This window comes from Echiichthys vipera (assembly GCF_963691815.1).
Source record: "Echiichthys vipera genome assembly, chromosome: 17".
NCBI lineage: Eukaryota > Metazoa > Chordata > Actinopteri > Perciformes > Trachinidae > Echiichthys > Echiichthys vipera.
This window is the reverse complement of record NC_139842.1, coordinates 21094337-21118043: the sequence shown is the minus strand read 5'-3', so window position 1 is coordinate 21118043 and position 23707 is coordinate 21094337. Positions and strand designations below refer to the sequence as shown.

The window sequence follows — 23707 nt, the reverse complement described above, 5'->3', positions numbered from 1 at the left end:
GGTCAGGGTCTGAGGCAGATGGCTGATGCGCGTCTTCCTTTGGTTTGGACTGGACTGTCTGTTTGATGTTGTGCCCAAGTAGCTTGCTTTTGCAGGATTTATGACCTTGCAGTTAAAGGTCCCATATTCTGCTCATTTCCAGGGTCATATGTGTTTTTTGGGTTTCTACTAGAACATGTTTACATGCTTTAATTCTTTGTCTCATCCTGTCTGACTGAATATACATGATTCACCCTCTGTCTGAAACACTCTGTTTTAGTGCCTGTCTCTTTAAGAACCCCTCCTGAAAATGACCAGTCTGCTCTGATTGGTTGGCGTGTACAGGTCTTCTGAATCTGTGCACCATCAGTGCAGCCGGGGAAAGACTGTAACAGCACTGCAGCAGCACTTTCTACCTTCATATAGTATAGTTGTGACATCACAACGGTACAGGAAGTCCTTACAGCACAGTTTCTGAATACGGACTGTGTGCATTTCTCTGTGGGTCGAGTGTTTTGATTCTTTCAGTATTATTTAGCACCTCAACCGGCTTTATTACAAAAAATACATGGAAATCAAATTTTCTTTACAATATAGGACCTTTAAATCATCAATGTAAACAGCAGTTGCCATTTTAACGGCATGAGGCTACTATTTCACGTCTTTGTTTTGATTTGGTTAAAGAAAGCTTCGCATCCAAATGTTTATTAAACAGGTATCTTTTTCATTGTCAAGTGCAAATTATTGCAGCTTATAACAAGTCGGAATTAACTAATTAATCAGCGAAGACCCAGGACCAGGTGGAGAGATTGTATCTCCACACTGGTCTGGGAACGCCTCGGGATCCTCCAGTTAGAGCTGGTTAATGTAGGGCTCTAGTTTATGGTTGTCAAGTTTCATGAGTCTGCGATTATCCTTGAGGTCACAACAGCTCAGTTTAGACAAAAAAATAAACGCCCTCACTACAATGACACGGTTACTATGGAGACATACATCATCACACATGAAGACAACTGGGCTCATTGAATCCACACGAGTCACACCTTTGCACCCAGACCCAGTTTATTAGATCAAGACTGTTTTGAGATTTAGAAACGTTAAATACATCATTTGTCCAACCGTAAATGACACTCCACAATACTGTCTACACTAAAACCATGATTACCATTTTACAATATGGAGCCACAATCAGATCTTTTTTTCTGATTATATACCACGCACCTACTGCCTATTGTTTGTATATTTCATTTAGTTTTCTATTATTCTTCTGATGTTAAACTAAACAAAAGAGAAGCTGCGGCTAAGAACTAAATTCTGAAACTCTTCAGTTGGAGTGACATACAAAAAAGGCAGGTCAAGTTATAAATACTTTTATTTTCACATTAGTTATTAAAAATGCAGTCATCTGCAGGGCACAATACGTCCTCCATGCTGTACAAGTTTAAGTTGTGTGCGACAGGCATTTGTCCTATTTAAATAGCGTTATGTACAGCATTAAAATCTGTTCCAGAGAATTATTGTTCGCTAAATGTGCGTCATTGATCATCGGCCACCTCCATTGGCCGCTCCGCCCCCGGCTCCTCCGCCCGATTGGTCCTGAGCACCAGACATCATGAGGAAGAGGACGAGCGGCACGATGTACATCCACTGGTGAGGACAAGAGAACAATGGGAGGTAAATACGACAATAATTGTTTTTAAAGGACAACAACTTTTAAAAGTGCGATCACAGTGGTCAGCCCCAGATTGGTCATCCCAGATTAGCTTCTATTTATTTTCTGAACAGAAGAGAAGTTAAAAGTGGGTGAGAGAAGAAGAAGAGGACGAAGAAGGGTCGACAGGGTCAGGGTCAACACCAAACACATGCTCAACGTAGTCACACTAGCAAATAAGATTTCAGATTTCTTGATGTTTTAATATGGAGGCTTCCAATTGTAGCTTTGCATTTATCAGTCTGGAATGTATTTGGCGTTGCACCTGAAAAACAAAAAACATTAAAGAGGGAACAAGTGGGAAAGAAGGCTGCGGGTTTCAGTTAGTCATGTTGCTTAGATGTTAAATAAATAAGTTGACAAAAAGGAGGAAGGAGGACAGAACAAGCCACGAGTAAGAAAACAGTACTTCAGTGGGAATCAGCTCTGCTCTCTGCCTCCCCCTGCTGGGGGCTGTGCTGAGTTGGTGACCATGAGGAAGATTGCACCTCCCAGAATCAAATACCACTGGAACACAGCACAGCACCGAGTCAACACACGGTCACAGGATGCAGCACAGAGTCAACACAGGTCACTGAACATAGCAAAGACACACACACGCACAGACGAGCAAAGAGACAGGTCACAAAAGCCCCAGTTTAAAAAAATCAACTAACAGCTCTAAATGTCAAAGGAATCTCACCATTGCTTTTAGACAAACACGGATTTGAATTAAGTTTAAAACTGAACTTTGTGGGCAGAAACATCTTGGATAACTACAGCAGCGAGGGCAGGACAGAGCTGGGCTCAGGCTGAAAAGGGTTTGGAGTGGACCCTCCTTTTTGGGCCCTAGACCACCTAACAAAGGGGGTCTGGGGCCAGTTCCAAACAGACTTTGGTGCGGTTTCTTTATGGTGTGAAAGCAAAGCAGAACAATCACAGGACTGTGAGATATCGCAGGTATTGTAAGAGGAAATATCACGGTTTCAACGATTATTGATGAGTTTATTTATTATTGGACACCATTAAAGGAAAATAAAACATGTCAGGCTACTTTCTATGTGAAATATTCAGGTTGAGCACGCCTCATACAACTGGAGTTACATCCGGGTCACTACTGCATCTCCCCAGCAGGTGTAGACAGGAAACTGGTTTGGTCCTCCAGCCCAGTTTAAACCGGTTCGGTCCTCCAGCCCAGTTTAAACCGGTTTGCTCCCTTCAGCCCAGTTTAAACCGGTTTGCTCCTCCAGCCCAGTTTAAACCGGTTCGGTCCTCCAGCCCAGTTTGAACCGGTTCGGTCCTCCAGCCCAGTTTAAACCGGTTCGGTCCTCCAGTCCAGTTTAAACCGGTTCGGTCCTCCAGTCCAGTTTAAACCGGTTCGGTCCAGATTAGTAACGTTACATTCACTAGTTTTCACTTTTTTCCCACAGACTTGAGCAGAAAGGGCTGGATGATTCTCTCCAACATGTTGGAACGTTTTCACAGTGTTGGACCCTTTCACTCACTTTTAGACGCCACTCTTTTATAACTGGATATCTTCTACAACAACTCCCTGCTCATATTAGACACACACTAAATGCTCCACACTGAACATTCAGGTGTTTGTTGGCGGATATAAGGCTGAGTGTCAGTTCCCTCTGACATTTTTACAGATTTTCTTCTTAACGTCTCATGTTCTGTAACCACAGTTATGCACCGACGGTTCGGAACGGAAGTTCCATTGACAGTTTTAAGAAACAGCTCAAACTAATATTTATTGATATTGCTTTTAATTAAACCCCCCAATTTCTAACCACTGTCATTTGGTATTTAATATACTTGTTTTGTGGATTTTTTTTATTTAAACAAACTGTTTCTATTTCTAGTATTAGCCCATTTTTAATCTGTTTTTCCATTTGGGAAATAAAACCATTTCATATGAAACGTTGAGCTTGCACAACACTGCATGAGTGTGGAGGTTTACTGACAAACCAGAAAGTGAAAAGGGGAGCACAAAAAGAATTTCCTACTTTTGTGCGACAAATGAAACACGTGTCTCAAGCATAGAAGAAAGGTTAAGGTGGAGTAAGAAAATAAATAAAAAAGGAGCATAATAAGCATTTTCAGATCATACAGGCCATTACAATAGTCAGAGCCCAGTCAGTGAAGGATAGCTTCAGGCACAGCCTACTGGCCGTATCAAAAGTGTTCAGCATGAGTACTTACATATTTAGCAAAGAAAGATTTCTGCTCTTGTGGATTCTTCCCCTTCTTCTCAGTTTCCATTTCCATTCGCTCCAGGAACAGAGCCGTCTCAGGTCTGGGGGAAAGTTGCCAATTAGAATTGAAACAAACCCCAAAATGAGAAAGTGTGTCTGAAAAGGCAGAGCAGTGATCGGTGCAGAGGGACGTGTTCTAGCTGCTGGGAAATGAGGCAAAACTGCTACGCCAAGATACAAAGAACTGAATCAGACATCGGAAAAGGCTACTCGAGAGGGTTTCATTGATGCACAGACAGCTACAGATATTCAACAATTAAAATGCATGATTTAGGACCGACCCTGGTGCGTTGACAGGAGCCATGACGCTGAGTGTGGTGTTGAAAACCTCAAGATCGACCTCGTCCTCGACCTCGGTGCCCCTGCAGGCTCCGGGTAACGTCACTATGGAGACCCCGATGAGGTACCCAGAGACGTCAGTGTGGAGGGAGATGACGTCGCTCAGGTGGGACTCAACCATGGCACACTGAGGATCAGAGCAGGCTCATGTTATTGTGGTTTCTATTTAAAATCAGGTTTCCTGAAGATTTCTATCAATCTTGGATTCAAACTTCCAGTCTACGTCTCATCCTTTCTATTATTATATTATATATTATTCTTTTACATCCCCTGGACGATAGTTTCCACATTAAAAACAGACACTTTAATAATAGATCTCTGTTTATAATCTATTGTAAATGTTCTTATTCTAACATCATATGTCTCTTATACTTGCATCTTGTGTTTATTGTTATGCACTAAATCATCACCAAGTCAAATTCCTTATATGTGCAAACATATACATGGCAATAAACCATTTATAATGAAAAACATGCAGTATAAACACCTCACGGTGGAAGAAGTATTCATATCTTTTATAAATGAAATTAATAAAGTTCAGTTAAACATAGTCATCATCAGATCAAGCATAGTCTTGTTTAGAAACAAAATACTAAAAATGTCCCCATTATGAAAAATGTACATCTAAAGCAGAATCTGTACCTAAAGTTCCTCTTTTATACGTGAAAAAATTGGTATTTTTACAACCCAAAGTGCCTTTGTTTAAGGCACTGAGAGAACTATTTTTATCTCACAAACAGAGAAATCACATTAAACTAGAGAGAAGTGAAACCAAAGAGCAGCTCGGCTTCTAAAGCACTGATGAAACCCGGCATGTGTTAAAACTCTCTCGGCCCCTCACGCAGTCTTATTGAGCAGTGTTAGGTAGTATGTTTTTCTGAGCATTACTTCCTGGTGAGGATGAGTGAAATACGTACAGCTCTGACAAACGCTGTGAGGTAACCCTCCATCTGCCGCTCCGTCTGTCTGTCGGCCTGCAGGAAGACACGCGGCACTCTGATCCTGTACAGACCATCCACTGCAGCCACTTCCTGAAGAAGAAGGAAAAACAAGTGTTAGAGACGCATGCGGATCTGACCAAGGGTTGTATGTTTATTATTCAAATTATTATTAAGAAATTAAAACAATATGTGGGGTGCAACACCATCTAAAAAAAGAAAATCAGGGACATTTATAAAAATATCCTTTTGTGCAATTGTTTTTTTTAATGTGAAATGAGCCCAGATTAAATACATACAGTAATCACCAACATGGGTAAAAAAAAAGAGCATACTTTTGCTTTTAATCATTGCATGTTTATGTGCTGTTCGTGTGACTGTGTGTTAGACAGCGTTCATACACGTTTTCTGGGGTCAAATTCAAGCACTTTTAAAGCACTTTCAAGGGCCATTTTCAAGCTTTTCCAGCACCTTACAGTTGTGGTAAATTACACATTTCTACCAGGCGGCAGTAGCTCAGTCGATGGGTGCCAGTTCATCTCCTGGGCACTGGCGGGGTGCTGTTGAGCAAGGCACCGAACCCCCAACTGCTCAGGGCGCTGATCCATTGGCAGCCCCCTCGCTCTGACATCTCTCCATTAATTGCATGTATATAGGTCCTGTTTGTGCATGTGTGTGTATTTCAGGCCAGTGTGTGTGTAACCTGTATAATAACAGAGTGAAAAATTTAATTTCCGGGATTAATAAAGAAGAAGATCTCCTCCTCCTCCTCATTTTACTTTATTAAAATCACGTCAAAATAGATGGTATTATGATATAGAACTAATATATACAACTACAACTAAAATTGTTTCTTAATACCAGAAGGATGAGAAATTAAATTATATTTCTATTCTATAGCTTTTTGTTGTGAAAGAAACGTCCATTTCAAGGATTTTTGGGTACTTTATCCAAAAGTCGAGCACTTTTCAAACCTTGAAAGCACAAAATTAAAATTCAAGCATTTCCAAGGATTTCAAGCACCTGTACGAACTCATGTTAGAGCTGGAAATGGGAATTAAATTCAAATAAAATTATGGTTAAATGCAGGATTGGTTTGTGGCTGTCTGTGAGCATACTCATCTAATCTCATCTTCAGCCTCTTATCCGGGGTCGGGTCGCGGGGGCAGCAGCTTTAGCAGTGGACCCCAAACTTCCCTTTCCCGGGCCACATTAACCAGCTCTAACTGGGGAATCCTGAGGCGTTCCCAGGCCAGTGTGCAGATTTAACCTCTCCCCCCGGTCCTGGGTCTTCCCCGAGGTCTCCTCCCAGCTGGACGTGCCTGGAACACCTCCCTAGGGAGGCGCCCAGGGTTCATCCTTACTAGATGATCCTGAACCACCTCAACTGGCTCCTGTCAACACAAAGGAGCAGCGGCTCTACTCCGAGTTCCTCACGGATGCTGAACTTCTCCCCCTCTCTCTAAGGGAGACTCCAGCCACCCTCCTGAGAAAACCCATTTCGGCCGCTTGTACCCGCGACCTCGTGCTTTCGGTCATGACTGTGAGCATACTACATAATATATAATGCGTCATTTACAAATTTAAACGTCAAATTTCAGAACTTGTAATAGAAAAAAAAGATATCGTCTCAGTGTAAGTGATCGAGTGGGTCAATTTCAAGGTGATATCTATTAGTTTTATTTTCTTTATATCCTCTTGCAGCTGTAGCGTCTCTATATATAAACCCTATCCCATCACCTTCAGTTTGGTCCTGTCTTCCTCCGATAGCTGGCTCTGGCCTAATGAGACGCTAGGCTCCCTTCCAGCTTTCAACACCAGTGCTCCGCGCACTCGAAACTTCGCTACATCATCTGAAACAAGGAGGACGGAGCAGACAGTAAGAACAGAGTTATTGTGCATTTATTCTGGGAGTGTCAGTAGACTCTGAAGTTCTGGAAAAAAGTTGAGAGCTTTTCTAACTTTCATTACAATCACTTAATTAAATTGGAAGCAAAGACGTAATTTCCTGCTATAAAAACAAAGACAAAACAATACAGTGGATCGTCAACTTACTAATTTCATAACCATCCAAATCTCGGCCAAATTTTATTCCCTTCAAAATTGAATTTCGTGATTATTTCGAGTCTATCCAAATTATTAATAACAAATGTACTTATACCACTGAAACAGTAAGTTACATGTTTGTTTGTTTTTTAAAGAAATGCAACAATATAGCCCAATTTTTAACTTAATTTCTTTGTATGTTCTTACTTTTGCTTTATTGTTTTTTTCTATACCTTTTTATTTCGTTTTTTTAATATTCTTTATTTGCAATTTGAACAAATATAGTACAAACACAACAGTGTGGCATTGTACTTGACAAAGATAGATGTGTGTGTAAAGAGTCAGTTCTTTTCAGAAAACAATACATATTCAATTATAACGACATTACATAAGAATACTTAATAAGATACAAAGGCATAGAGAAAAAGAAGACAATAAATGAAGTAAAAATAGATACATGTAAAGAACTTAAATTAAGACGCGGGCTATACTGTTAGAAATCTTTAGGAAAGTCATGTAACTTATCTGTGGTATAATTACATTTCTTATGATTGATAATGGGCGACACAGTGCTGTGGTGGTTAGCACTGTCGCCTCACAGCGAGAGGGTTCCTGGTTCGAATCTCGGCTGGGGCCCTTCTGTGTGGAGTTTGCATGTTCTCCCCGTGTCTGTGTGGGTTTTCTCCGGGTTCTCCGGTTTCCTCCCACAGTCCAAAGACATGCCCGTGTTAGGTTCATTGATGACTCTAAATTGCCCGTAGGTGTGAATGGTTGTCTGTCTCTGTACGTCTCTATGTGCCCTGTGATAGACTGGCGTCCTGTCCAGGGTGGACCCCGCCTCACGCCCGAAGTCAACTGGGATCGGCTCCAGCACCCCGCGACCCCGACAGGGACAAGCGGATGAAGATGGACGAATGAATGAATAATTGATAATCTGGATAGACTCAAAATAGTTACGGAATTCAAATTTGATGAGATTAAAGTTTGGTGGAGATTTGGAGGATTTAGCTTTATGGATGTGATGCTTCCCTTGATGAACTAGTAGATTGACATAAATCCACTGTATTGTTTTGTCTTCCCTTTTTATTTCATTGGGTATCCAGGTACTCTTATGTTACGTCATTATAATTTAAAATTGTTTTGTGAATTAAAAGGAGAATTGAGTGCCTTTATATACATTCTTCTCTGTTCTATGTGTGTATTATATTTGTGATAATCTGAAAATAAAGACATTAAGAATAGAACAAAGCAGATTGCATCAATGAATAACTGAATATAAAACGTAAATACAATGTTTGAGAGGTTTTTTTATACATGCCGAATTTCACAGAACACGTTAAATGTTCTGAAAACACCTCCACTTGTGTTAAACCAGGTAAATTAACCTCAACACACATCAAAACATATTAAATCGATAGATTTGTGAGTGGAGTCTGGTGTGTCCTTCCGGATATGGCGTTAGCGCTGGTAGCACAGGGCTGCTTCGTTAGCTTAACATACAACATAATGATAATAAAATAACACTCCCTCACCGACTTCAAATGAGTGTTCAAGAGGAACAGAGAAGCCACTGTATTCAGTCTCCATGACATCTCCAAGCTGATGATAAAAAGACAGAAAACACCGTTATTCTACATCGGCTAAAAGCTAATGCTAACTGCTTGGCTAACAGGCGCCGGTTCCGCTTAACCGCAGTCAGTTGCTAAAGTTAAATTAATTTAATTTTACACTTACCCTTCTACCGTTGTTACAACATACAAAATTCGTGTAAACAGCGAAAAAAACAGTGGAAATAACGGCAATTTTAAATGGTAGAGGACGAGCCATTTTGACAGAAATAGACACCGGAAGCCAGTCAAGCGAACTAGAACAACATTCTTCTTCTCTGATTTATTTGTGGAGCGCAAACCAACGTTTAAAGTTCACACCGCCACCTACTGTATTGGAATTTGTAGCACCAGGCTTCATGTACTTCAGGTTTCATTCTTAGATATAAATAATAATAATAATAAAATTATAATAATAATTCTAATATTAATAATATTATAAAAATAGGAAGGCAAAGCTCTCGATCTACCGGTCAATCTTCGTTCCTACCCTCAACTATGGTCATGAAAGTTGGGTCATGGCCAAAAGAACGAGGTCGCGGGTACAAGCGGACGAAATGTGTTTCCTCAGGAGGGTGGCTGGAGTCTCCCTTAGAGAGAGGGGGAGAAGTTCAGCCGTCCGTGAGGAACTCGGAGTAGAGCCGCTGCTCCTTTGCGTTGAAAGGAGCCAGTTGAGGTGGTTCAGGCATCTAGTAAGGATGAACCCTGGGAACGCCTCAGGATCCCCCAGTTCGAGCTGGTTAATGTGGCCCGGGAAAGGGAAGTTTGGGGTCCCCTGCTAAAGCTACTGCCCCCACGACCCGACCCCGGATAAGAGGCTGAAGATGAGATGAGATGAGATATATAAAATAAAATTAGCAATATAAACACAAATAGTGTGTTTTCTTATTCTTCTTATATAGTTGTATTAGTTTAGTGGCTTTTGTTGTTGTTTTTTCTTGGTTAGTTTAGTGTTTGTGTGTCTTTTGTTTGTCATCCCTTCGAGGAGCTGGGATGGCATCAAGCAGCGTGGAGGAGGTCGCTCTGGCTGTGGGTGAGATGATCGGGCACGACTCTGTGAAGTCCGCTGCCCGCATGAACAGTGCGGTGGTTCTGTTCCTTACAAAGGTGGAACAGGTGAACAGGTTGGCGGCAGGCTGAGACAGGCTGAGACAGGCATCACGTTGAATGGGTTGTTTGAGCCAGTGACACCGCTGATACATGAAAAAGTGGTGTCACTGATAAGAAAGGTGTTGTCAGGCTGTAAGTCTCCGCTGCTGAGACCTTAGCTGTGGTTGTTTCTATTATTCTACTATATTAACTGCCATAACATATAAGTAATATTCACATTACTATAGATATTATTATAGTTGCTGTTACTTTCCCCCCCACATTTTTAATTGAATTTTGCAGAAATCAAACAAGAAAAAGTACAATAGTTGTGCAGTGTATCAAGGCATCTGCCCCAAAGTGAAAAGACAGGAACAAAAACAAAAAACCCAACTTTTGTGGTTGTTTGCATCTCTGGGCCTGTCTCTCTCTCTGTCCATCTGTCCGTCTTTTCTCTCTTTCTCTCTCCTTTTCTTCCTCCCTCCAGTGCAGACAGATGTCCGTCCTCCACAGAGCTGGGTCTGTCTGACGTTCCTGTCTGTTATAGGGAAGGTTTTTGTTGCCACCGTACTCTACGGGGGAATTGTTGGGTCTATGTAAATCATAAATAAGTCATAGAGTGTGGTCTTTACCTACTCTGTAAAGTGTCCTGAGATAACTTTTGTTATTATTTGGCACTATAAATAAAATTGACTAAATTGAATTGCACTTTCATGATTTCATTCTAATTTTAACAATTCTGATCTGCTTTCTCGTGACCCTCCACTCCATAATGAGTCTCTCAAAAGTCTCTAACATACATGCAAAGTAAATCTTTGTTCCCTTTTCCTTTCCTTTCGTTTCCTTCTTTCTTTTAAATTATAAATATCTGTATATATAAAAGCCAATGTGTTTTAAAATACTCCTCTGGGAGCTTTTGTCGGCCTGTCGCTACCTGTAACAAATCATTACAGTTTATTAATCTAGCTTTTTGTTTTACCTGCCATTCTAAGTTATGCATTATCATTCTTTTAATCGAAAAAAAACCGCACTAAAACACGTTTGTTTAAAGATCACAGCCAGCGTCACCGTTCCCTCCTAACCCTCACGTACACACAGTTAATGTGAGCATCCTCGGAGCTATTTAAGGTATGTGCTGACCTACTTGCATGCATGTTGTTTATGCATACCTCTCAATATATATATCAACTTACTTTCACTTCGGTCTGTGTTGTGAACGTGTCAGTGTTGTCATCTACTGTTGCCAGAGCTGCTGCACGGGAACAGTATCAGTCTTTGAACTAGTATTTTTAGGGTTTTGCTATTGACGTGTAGTTTCCTCTTCTGTTCTGTTGACAGGATTCAACTAATGAACCGGGTCTGTATGTGCGCTGCTGTCTTGTAACGCATCAGCAGCAATTTATTATGTCATTTTTTCCTCCTCGGCGAATTAAAGAGGTTTGGATTTCTATTTCGGCTTAGTGTTTGCTCTATATTTTGTCTATAGCAAAGGATATAAAAAAAGACAGATAACGCCTGTGAGGGCTCAAACAACTTAGTGTTCTCAGTTATTTGGCCTGATACGATAATTTAGTATTTCTCATCTCATCTCATCTCATCTTCAACCTCTTATCCGGGGTCGGGTCGCGGGGGCAGCAGCTTTAGCAGGGGACCCCAAACTTCCCTTTCCCGGGCCACATTAACCAGCTCTAACTGGGGGATCCCGAGGCGTTCCCAGGCCAGTGTGGAGATATAATCTCTCCACCTAGTCCTGGGTCTTCCCCGAGGCCTCCTCCCAGCTGGACGAGCCTGGAACACCTCCCTAGATGCCAGAACCACATCAACTGGCTCCTTTTAACGCAAAGGAGCAGCTGCTCTACTCCGAGTTCCTCATGGATGGCTGAACTTCTCCCCCTCTCTCTAAGGGAGACTCCAGCCACCCTCCTGAGAACACACATTTCGGCCGCTTGTACCCGCGACCTCGTTCTTTCGGTCATGACCCAGCTTTCATGATCATATGTGAGGGTAGGAACGAAGATTGACCGGTAGATCGAGAGCTTTGCCTTCCGGTTCAGCTCTCTTTTCATCACAACGGTGCGGTAGAGCGACTGCAACACCGCCCCTGCTGCTCCGATTCTCTGGCCAAACTCACGCTCCATCGTCCCCTCACTCGTGAACATGATCCAGAGGTACCTGAACTCCTTCACTTGGGGTAAGGACTCATTCCCTACCTGGAGTAAGCAATCCACCGGTTTCTGTCCCTTTTATATTTATTTTTAGAGCAATATAAATTTATTGTATTAATAGTTTAATATCTGTCAGCCCAAACACAATATATCAAACACACCATTTCACTCTCATTGATGTTAAAAAACGATGAACTGTATCTAATATAGACATGTTGGGAGTATCCGTCACCCCTTGATCCTGCACTGACACATCCAGGACCAGCAGAGGCTGCTAACAGACCAGAGAAGACCCTCAACCTTCCCCTCACCCAAACCCTACCCCTCTCCAAAGGCCTCTAAAAGTGCCATTTTATCAGCTTAATAACACATATTTATGCCCTGTGATGAACTGGGTAGTTCATTTCTTTAGTCAGCATTCTGTGCTCTACCTCAGCCTGGTTTTATTTCCCTAAATGGTCCTTTTTAGGGGGTAAGTCTGTACCACAGGGCAGAAAACTACAGTCTCACTCATCTCGAGAAGATCAGCATCACATTCATATTGCGTCTTCATCCAGCTGGGGTGGACCGTTGCTACGGGAACGACCTCTTGTGATTAGATTTGACTTTTCTGCACAAATGTTGTTTGTTATCTGTGGGAAACTGTGACCGGGGGGCAAACCTGGAGGAGGATGGTCGTGGTAGTGGCTGTTTGATCTTTTGCCTCTGAGTCCAAACACCTGCCTGAGGTGTTAACACACGCGCACAGCGACTGAACTCACCTGTGTCTGGGAGGCTCCTAGTATAATTCATGCATTCATCTTCAACTGCTTGTCCCAGTCGGGGTCGCGGGGGGGCTGGAGTCATATCATAGAGACGAATGAGACAGACAACCATTCACACCTACAGGCAATTTAGAGTCACCCATGAACCTAACACCTGCACGTCTTTGGACTGTGGGAGGAAACTGGAGAAACTGGAGAAAACCCACACAGACACGGGGAGAACATGCAACCTCCATTTCCAGGATTCGAACCAGAAACCCTCTTGTTGTGAGGTGACAGTTCTAACCACCAAACCACCATGTTGCTCAATACAATATTATTTATAGTGCCAAATCATAACAAACGTTATCTCAGGACACTTTACATAAAGGGCAGTTCTAGACCACACTATAGGACTTATTCATGATTAAAAGTCCTAATAATTAGAGATGCACTGATCCGATACGTGGATCGAACATCGGATGAGTGAGGCCGATCCAAAATCCGATCTGCTCATTTTTTTTTTTTAAATTCTGTTTGCAACACCGGCTCGGGTTTTATATCCCATTTTAAAATATCAGTATGCACTTTACATGGAAGTGTTTTTTATTTCTTTTTGCTGCTAATGTGCACTTAATTTGTTAATAAATAATATTAAGCACATTTATATCCGTGTTAATGGTAGCAGGGAAATCCTCTGGCTTAAAGTGCAACTTGCAGGTTAATATATATATATATATATATATATATTTTAAACCACATTTAACCTTTCTCTAAAATGACCGTTTGAGGAATTAATGCAGGATTTTTAAAATATTTTACACAACTTATGGGCAGAAATCGTAGGTGAAAGTGGCCGTTTTGAGCAGCGCTTCTCAAACCCTTTTTTTTTACAACATCACACGCCAAATACGTCATAGGGAGTCGTCCTCGCTGTCCACTGTACGGCCAGAGGTTTGATCGGTTTTAGTTTTCCTGAGTCTGTCTTTTCCTGTAGTTTAAGACGCCGGCCATGTCATTGTAATGTCCCCGGTTTGAATCCAAGCACTGCATCTCCCCTCATTTATTGGCGTTTCTCTGTTGAATGATGTTAAAAATATGTGATATACAAATGATCATTCAACACAAGTAAGAAATGATATAGAAGCAGTATTTAAAGCCACGTTTAAAAGGTCTTCCTTCTGTGTATTGTGTGCCTTTTTCTTTTCTTAATTGTACTTTTTATTGTCTTTTCACATCATGGCCAGGGCACAACAGCTGAAAACTATCCTAATTCTTTCTTTTTTAACCATGTGTAATCATGCGTTTTATGAAATTGCACTGTCCCCTTTTAAATAAACTAATACCTATCTATCCGAAACACAAGAAAAAGAACTGCATAATTGATTAGTTTGTCAATAATGGGATGCATTTGAATGCACACTTATTTGTTTTGTCTCTGAATGAAGAAGATAAATCATTCAATCATTAAGAATTAGTACCAATGTGTTCCCAGTATTTGTTTGTTTTTTGCAGTATTTAGAGCAGCTTACATGTGATCAGATCAAGACTCACTTTAGTAGGGTGGACCGGGGTCGGTTGGCACACTTTTCACTCTCATGAACTCAAACACAGACCAGCAGTTAAGCTTAAAACCAGGATTTGCTATCAAAAAAAGGTTTGTGTGGCTGGAGTACAGAATATACTGAGAGCGGAAAGGGGTCCGGGCTCTGGATGTGGTGGCCCTGGAAGGCGCAAAGAGGGTCCAAGCTCTGAGCAAAATGGTCTGAGGCAACAGGGGGAAAATCAAGTTAACCAACGGACTATAATGAAGAGCAGATTAGGTTTGGCTGGCGTGTTGGTCGTAGCAGCTACAGCCGTCCGGCGGTGAACAGACGGGCGGGTCTGAATTAAGTAGTGAGCTGTTTGCAGCATCAGGAACCGGTGCGCTGATTGGAATGATGAGCTGCAGGAGCCTCCAGTCACCACACCCACCATTAACAGCCAGAGCATGAGGGAGAGAGGGAAACACAGAGGCGGGCTCCAAACCAAAACACACAAGCACACAGGCACACCAAAAGGAAACGCCACAACAAAAAAACTACATTCACACATAATCCCAGGGCATAATCTATGTCAGGGGTGGGCAACTCCGGTCCTGCAGAGCCACTGTCCTGCATGTTTTAGGTTTCTCTCTGCTCTAACACACCTGATTCTAATGATTTCGTTTTTAAGCAGCTGATGCTTGTCACAGTTTGAGAATTGTTAGACTCAGGTGTGTAAGAGCAGGGAGATACCTAAAACATGCAGGACAGTGGCCCTCCAGGACCGGGATTGCCCACACGTGGTCTATGTAAATCATAAATAAGTCATAGAGTGTGGTCTATACGTACTCTGTAAAGTGTCCTGAGATAACTTTTGTTATGATTTGGCACTGTAAATAAAAATTTAATTGAATCTCCGGGCCGTTTGAATACTCTAACCAGCAGCATATTAAAGGTTAAGGACTCAGCTATAAATAAACGTGTTTTAATGCACACAAGTGTTTTCTTAAGTTAGCTGCTTTGTCATTGAAGTTGTGTTGCTCATTTGTTGCCAACCAGGGTTGTTAAGCACAATGTTAAACAATAAATAGAAACAATTTGAACATTTGATTCAAGAACGAGAACACATGAAAATGTATTGGAATATTCAGAGCATTTTTAAGCAATTTATCAGTAGGTATGTCTAAATTAGTTTTTTAGATCACATTATATAACTTTTTTCATTGACCATTCAAAATATTAATTAAAACATATATATATATCTCAGGAGGGTGGCTGGAGTCTCCCTTAGAGAGAGGGGGAGAAGTTCAGCCATCTGTGAGGAACTCGGAGTAGAGCCGCTGAAGAGGCTGAAGATGAGCTGATTTGAGATGAGATATATAAAATAAAATTAGCAATATAAACACAAATAGTTCATAATCCCTCAAAATTTCCCAACAAAATGAATGTTAATGTTAAAAGGTCACATGTGCCAACTAACTGTTCTCACATTTGACCCAACTTTCTGATGAAATTATGTTTCTGTGACCTTCAAAGACCAGGAAACCAACTCCGGTGTCCCCTACTAAACTAGACAATTCAATGTGATTATGTGAACAACCAAATACTGCTAGAATCCGCACACACAAGTCTTGGTTGCACAGACACTTCACTCTTCTTGGTGTATGGCAGCGACTCGGGCCTTTCCTGGTCTGCAGCGTTCCCTGAGCTCAGCAGGTCAGGGAGCACGGGGTCCAATATGTGGCACATCCAGACCTCAATTTATGGGTTGCTGTTCTAGTTCTCTGGGCCTGCATGCAATGGATACATAACAAAGTTTACAGTAGCCAAAGCCCTGTTTAACAGTCCAAGAGTCAACCAAGGGGCAGCATGTCTGTGATTCCACTTATCTGGGGTTGGGGCCAGAAGAGCCCCCGAAAACCCCCTCAAACGTACCAAAGCAGAGAGCAAAGAGAAGCAGCAGCAGGTTTCTGCCAAATGTGATTGATGCGTTTTTCTTTCTCTGTGCTTATTTCTGGCTGAGGAGATCTGCTGACATGCAAGAAAACCTCTGTGAATACAAGTGAAAGGCATCCATCATTTTAAACTTCAACATTCATGCATCACAGGGCTGAGAAGAAGCTCCGAATCCAGTTTTAATCCTTTAAAGTTTATAGTATCAAGGAGTCAAGGCTTCTGCGCAAAAATGACTTCGTTGGAGGGTCTGTCTCGACATTTAATGTCCATTTAGACATTAGTAGATCACAGACAGGGATAGAGGAGATACTTTACCCATTTTAATCCAGGTCAGAGTCTTGGAAATGTGTGCACCGCGTTCAGATGACTGGTGTTTGGCCTGTCTCTGTGGCGGCAGTCCCAGCGTAACGGAGCGTCAGAGACCTGCCCAAGTCCATGAGTGACACGAAATGCATCGTTCCATGTTGTACCATGTTGTTCTGTGTCATTTCGTGTTGTGTGGTTTCGTGTTGTTCTGCTTTGTTTCGTGTTGTTGTTGGCGTTTTGGATGATTGCCGTTTTGCGTAGTTGTTTCGCGTCCCTTCACTGCGTTTTGTGCTGTTTTTTATGCTGTTTTTTGTCGTTCTATGTCATTACGTGTCATTTTAACATTGTTTCAAATGGTTCTGTGTTGTGTGTTGTTGTAAGTTGTTTCGCATTACATTTTGTGTAGTTTTGTGTCATTATCCGTCATTTTAAGTAATTTTAAGCAATATTAAGTCATTGTTAGTAATTTCAGGTAATTTTACGTCATTTGAGGTCATTGTAAGCCATTTTAAGTATTTTGAAGTCATTTCAGGTCATTTTAAGTCATTTTAAGCCATTTTACATCATTTTAGGTAATTGTAAGCCATTTTAAGCCATTTTAGGTCATTTTACATCATTTTAGGTCATTTTAGGACATTTTAGGTCATTTTACGTAGTTTCACTGATGTTGCATCATTCCGCATTGTCATACAGTCGGTACGGTCGTCAAAAAAGATAATTTGAATGAAGGATTTCTGTAGATCACTCATGCTCTGTTCCACAGGGATTTCTGCCACAGAGACAGGCGAAACCCCATTCATCTGAACTGTCCACATTTTCCATGACACAGACCTGGATTAAAATAAATATTATCTCTTTAAACTGCATACGATATTTCCTCCACCACACAAGTTCAAAAACACAAAAATAAACAAGAATATTCAAAATTAAAAGCAGACAACAGCTGAGGATATCAACAACAAACTAAATTACGTTAAATCACACTTGTATAGATATCCTTTGTATTTCTGAGCAGTTTTTGATCCCTGTTATAATATATTATCTTACTGTCTGTATGAAACAGCCTGTCTCTCATAAAGGGGGTGTTGTGGATGGAGCATATGGTGACGGAGGCATGTGTTTCCCCCGGGGCGCTGCCTTTGAAACTATGCAGGTCTATACAGTATCTATTCCCCTCTTACCGGGACAGCCCATTACTCTCTGTCACCGCCCTAAACAACAGTGTCACCTTACTATTCTTAGTCAAATATGAAAGCATGTATATTTATACGAAACGCCAACAGGACTTTCACTTTGAAGGAAGATACTGTCATGTCCTGTCTACTGCTGTGCTGTTCAAAATGGAGCATTATGAAAAATGAGGAAGAAAGTCAACAAAATATTTGGAAACCGGTCCTGAACTTTAAATAAGATGCTGCCACAGTTTGGGGTTAATCACAAAAAAAAAATGATTTTCTCCTCCGGCTGTATAGACAGAGGTATTTGATTATACATTTGACATACTGTAGTGTCGACAGCCCATCAGACAGATCCACCAGTACCATACCACTTTGGTAAATGCCTCATCCTTTGTATTTACTGTCTTATTTACCATAATGATCCCAATTACAGTATGAGGGACAAACATAAACATTTAGATCCGTTATCCATCTGAATGATTATCGATCTTTTTTATTTACCTGAACATTTCCAAGCACCTTCAGTAATCAGATATTAGCCGGCGGGTTGATATAAACCACATATCATTCTTCATGCATGTGAATGTTCTCATTTGTCCAGGTCATCGTCATCCTCAAAGCAATTTCAGTCAAAAGCAACTGGACTTGGTTATTTGTCTAGGAAGAGGTTTCACCTCTCATCCAAGAGGCTTCATCAGTTCATGTACGCATCTGACCAGGCTGGGACTGGACCAGTGCCAGGACCAGGCTGGGACTGGACCAGGACCAGGACCAGGCTGGAACTGGTCCAACGAACTGGTGTGGAGGTCCAGGTATTTAACCTCTCACAAGGCCGATGATTTTACTGGAACCCTTTGTGCTCCAAGTGCCATGGCCTGTGACTCCAACAACGGTCGTTAAGACTCAATAGAGCACTAACGAAGTCGAAACCAACTTCCCACCAACGACTGTCACTCTAACGACGGCTGTTGGCACTTGGAGCACACAGGGTTCCAGTGACATTATCGGCCTTGTGAGAGGTTAAATACCTGGATCTCCACACCAGTTAGTTGGCCCAGTCCCAGTCTGGTCCTGGTCCTGGTCCAGTCCCTGCCTGGTCAGATGCGTACATGAACTGATGAAGCCTCTTGGATGAGAGGTGAAACGTCTTCCTAGACAAATAACAGAGTCCAGTTGCTTTTTGAGGATCATTCTTCATATTAACGTTACATCAAACATGATTTAATGAGATGATTTTACAGCAAAGATACTGTGTTCCCTGGGCGCGCATGTCTCTTGATACAAACCAACATTGTAAGTGGTTGCTATAGGCTATCTGCACAGTTGAAATTGCAAAAGAATGAAAAGACACAAACGTTTCAGATGCAGTTTGAACGGTAAACATTTGTTCAGCCACTGTTGCGACATCAATGCCAAAAGTGAGAAACTGATCTCTCCCGCAAATTTGAGGGTGCGTATTGACGAGTGTAGGCTATAATTTGACCAAAGGGAAAAACATTGCGGAGAACATAAAAGCGTTTGAAAGGTGTCATATAAACAGGATAGTGAGCTGGGGAACAGAAAACTCCCAGAATGTCTTTTGCTCACAGATAATAAGGAGTTTTAAGGGTACACTACTGGATGCAGAGAAACCGTTACAGCGACAGAGGTGATAACTGCTCACTTAGAAGCTCCTTGTTTAAAAGCGCAGAGCAGATTGACAGTTATGCGCCATGTGGACTGGAAAATATTTGGTTCGCATCCCGGCCTGGGCCTTTCTGTGTGGAGTTTGCATGTTCTCCCCGTGTCTGTGTGGGTTTTCTCCGGTTTCCTCCCACAATCCAAAGACATGCATGTGTTAGGTGAATTGATGACTCTATAATTGCCCGTAGGTGTGAATGGTTGTCTGTCTATGTACGTCTCTATGTGCCCTGCGATGGACTGGCGTCCTGTCCAGGGTGTACCCCGCCTCACGCCCAATGTCAGCTGGGATCGGCTCCAGCACCCCCCCCGCGACCCCGACCCCGGGATAAGCGCTTGAAGATGAATGATGATGATGAATGATATTGTTACGTCCACTGACTTTTCTGTGGCTTCTTTTGAGAAGAGAGCTGTGTCCCTCCACGTCCCTCTCGTCTTCTGTCCTGCTGTCAAGTTGTTCGGAGTGCTTTGTCAGTTAGCGTCAGTATAAAGACCCCCGCCCAATGAAAGTCAAGTTTTGAGCCCTGTGAACATGTCTATATGTGTTTGATATTCTGCAAGACATATCATGAGCAGGGTGAGCAGTCAACCTGAGGCTGAGCCTCTCTGCCGTGAAGCTGCAGTATGTTTATTCAGACAGCCGGGGCTCATACATCCCATATCTAAGGAAACAAACCCGTCAATGTGTGACCAGGGCATTTTTCAAAAACATTTTTTTTCAATAACGCACCCTGATAACGTAAAGTACCTGCTGATCAGCGCAAAACATTTTTAGTATATTCCGTTTGCTGCTACAGTCGACAGTTTACGGCAGCTAACTATTGCATTGAAAATAGGAATATCGAATATAAAATGTGGTTAATCAAACATACATTTCCATTTTTTATTGTACTTATTATTTTATAATTATTTTAGGAATTATGCATGACTGATATTTTTTGACCGAAAGCACGAGGTCGCGGGTACAAGCGGCCGAAATGTGTTTTCTCAGGAGGGTGGCTGGAGTCTCCCTTAGAGAGAGGGAGAGAAGTTCAGCCATCCGTGAGGAACTCGGAGTAGAGCCGCTGCTCCTTTGCGTCGAAAGGAGCCAGTTGAGGTGGTTCAGGATCATCTAGTAAGGATGAACCCTGGGCGCCTCCCTAGGGAGGTGTTCCAGGCAAGTCCAGCTGGGAGGAGGCCTCGGGGAAGACCCAGGACCAGGTGGAGAGATTATATCTCCACACTGGCCTGGGAACGCCTCCGTTCATGACAATAGCTAACGTTACTCACTAAACAACAACAAAAAGGTACGTAGGACAAAGCATTATGATTAGATGATGACAGAACATTAATCTACAGCGGTGACAGTGAGTGGTGAAACCGTCCACTACAACATAACGACATCCTTTAATCGTTGGGCAGATAAAATTGTTACATTGTAACCAATGCATAATAATAGCCTCGTACTAAACTGTTGTTTAGTATGAGACACACTTGTAGGGGAGGACTGACCTCGTTTCTGTCCGTGTCATGTTGCAAGGCTGCTGTCAGCGGGGCGTAATCATCAGCATAAATCAAAGTCATCATGAATATCAAAGGGGTGCTGCTCGCTCCTCGTCATACTCCGAGTTATCCCACCGCTATTTTATGGAGGACTTCACACCTACTACAACTGAAATGGAAACTATTGATGGGTATCCTTTAAAATGTTAGTAAACTCCGACCACAGTTAGAAATTACGTTGAAACTAGAACTCACGTACACCTGGTGCAACCCAGTGCCAATCCAGAGTTTCTCAATGAGGGAAAGAAGCAGATGTACTTCCAGCCCCAGAGGTGTTTTTTTTAAGTGTGAAAACTATGTTAAGAGGTTCTCCCCTTTCTCCTGTTTTGTGGACAGTCGAGGAACTTGATATTGTATTTTGGTTTGATTCTGTAGACCAGTTGAGTTTTTGTCTTCTAGTCAGTGTGGCTCTTTGTTTATTATTTAGCCCTTGGAGACTCGGACGCCTTATTTGCTTGCAATTCTACAATTTCTTCTTCTTTTATTGCTGTTAATGTTTCTGTGAATAAATGTCATTCATAGTAACTTAAAGTATAGTTAGTGTTTGCGTATGTATTTTGTATGATATTGTACATGTATTGTGTGCTTTTTTCTTCTCTTTTTCTTTTCTTTTCTTCTTTTTTAAATTGTAATTTTTATTGCCTTTTCACATCAAGGCCAGGGGACTACGGATGACAACTAGCCTTCTGACTAATTCTGGCTTTTTTAACCATGTGTAACTGGTTGACTTGCACTGTCGCCTTTTAAATAAACTTATACCTATTACATACGTGTTTTAGCAGGTTGTTCTCGGTTGAGGTTTGGGTCTTTTTTTCATTTGTGCTTCCCTAGACATCAGGTAAAGGCTGTAACTATTCAAATTAAATATGACGCTTGAAATCGGGGTAGAGAAATGATTTTAAAGGGTGTTTAAACATTTTTCTATGTTTAAACCAACTATCAAGTCGTTTCGAGGAGGGTTTCGTTTTCAAAAAAGTGAAACAAGGTTCTGACCCAAGAAAAACCTCCGCACAGTCTCTATGTGAAGACGACCAGAGAGACACAGACCTCAGGAATGAGAAAGAGAACAAAGCAGCAGCAGCAGCCTTGTGTTGCTGTAGGCTCTGACAATCCCATTTGTTCTCCAGTAGCCGTAGCTGTCAACAGGGTGTATTTTATGGGACTGAGAGCCCTCTGCAGCGATGTGAGGAACAAGGTCAAAGACGGTACAGGAGGTCGCTGACCTCATGAATAGCTGGAGAGGTATAAACTCCCTTACCCGCTGACATGACTTTAGACACATGCACGTTTATGCTAAGACTTTGCCGTATATTCACACATGTTGTGGAATAATTAAACAGTTTATTTAATATCATACAGGCATGACTGTGACCTTTTAGAGGCTCATTCATGCTCCCATTTCGTGCGTAAATAGAGACGGACATTATCAACATTCTAAACGTCACTGCCCTCATGCTTTCATGCGTCGTTTATGTTGGAATGGACGTTGAGCAAAACATCCTCTAGAGGGCTTTGTTCAGATTAAAAAGTTACTCCAATAAAATTTGACAACAACAACAAACATGGCAACGATGGAGGAGATAATGATCCCGCGTCTGTTGAGAAGAAGGAAAAATGGCGGGCAGCATTGTAGACAGCGGTGGTCTTTGAGTCAGTAAATACTTCCCGGAGTGTGGACGGAGAATTCCAGACGTTGGTTTTACAGATGAGAGAAACTGACGACGAACGTAGCTTTCAATATTTCAGGAGGTCCATCGGGGCTTTTGATGACTCGCTCGCTCCTGATATTCACGGCACTCTTTGTGCACAGTGTCCGACACTGCCCCCACCATTTCCAGTGGTACTGCAACGTTTGGTCCGTACCGGTACTCGTCCGTAAGCTTGCAGGATACGGACAGAAATACGGAAGAAATGTACGCAGAGTACGGACTGAAGGCTCGGTCCGTATCTGTATGCGTCTCTAACGTAGAGCATACATGAGCATTTATCCTCCTTCCTTTGAGTCCAAATGGCAATGCAGATGAAAAATGTGCACTAATATAATCTGGGCTGAGTTATACATGTAAGCAGCTTTTCATTTCCTATTCATTCACCCTTTATTTTTTTTGTTATTCAACACTTGTTTCCAAATTGCCTGGGCGGCCATAACCTTGGCTGTAACAATAAACATTCTTAGAGTCTTTAATTTGGGAGGGAGAAGTTAAGTCAGAAAGAGACACGCCGATTGAAGAATGGCTATTTAAGGCCAAGTGCAACTTGAGATTCAGATGTTCAAGGAGAACAAAATACCCTCGAGGAAGATTACCAAGGGCTGTTTGAATAGGACATTAAAGGTCCTTGAGTCTGTAAGACCTGCTGTGTATTCCTTCTTTACGGCACAGGTCTTTTTAGGTGAATTCTCTTTAACAAGACTTTTCTTGATGTATTCACAGCTCGTCTGTGGTGATTTATGCCGTGACTAAACTCTTTGGATATGTTGAAATCATGCATATATTGTGGATTTAAAGTGGAGACTAACTATAGGTGTCCTACACGATCCAGTGATCCGCTGTAGAGGATGACACCACAGTTATTTAACGCTTGCATTAGTTAAGCCTCACTGAAGTACACGTTAAGCCCACTGAAGCAGGTCCTCTCCACCTTCACAGCGGCTTTGACTGATACACAC

General features: G+C 41.9%; 1 protein-coding gene across 2 annotated transcripts; it reads right to left on the bottom strand.

The window, feature by feature from the left end:
• Window positions 1–1096: 1096 nt before the first annotated feature.
• Window positions 1097–9119, bottom strand: emc10 (ER membrane protein complex subunit 10). 2 transcript variants are annotated; one of them, XM_083931829.1, is made up of 8 exons: window positions 8985–9119; window positions 8783–8849; window positions 6945–7057; window positions 5184–5297; window positions 4209–4393; window positions 3875–3968; window positions 2100–2197; window positions 1097–1626 (listed from the first exon to the last, which is right to left on the bottom strand). In XM_083931829.1, exons 1-7 carry the CDS (start codon window positions 9075–9077, stop codon window positions 2111–2113), a joined length of 753 nt encoding a protein of 250 aa, XP_083787955.1. In that variant the 5' UTR covers window positions 9078–9119; the 3' UTR covers window positions 1097–1626; window positions 2100–2110. The 2 variants fall into 2 exon arrangements, with proteins under 2 accessions (XP_083787955.1, XP_083787954.1); XM_083931828.1 differs by lacking the exon at window positions 2100–2197.
• Between the last annotated feature and the right edge of the window lie 14588 nt (window positions 9120–23707).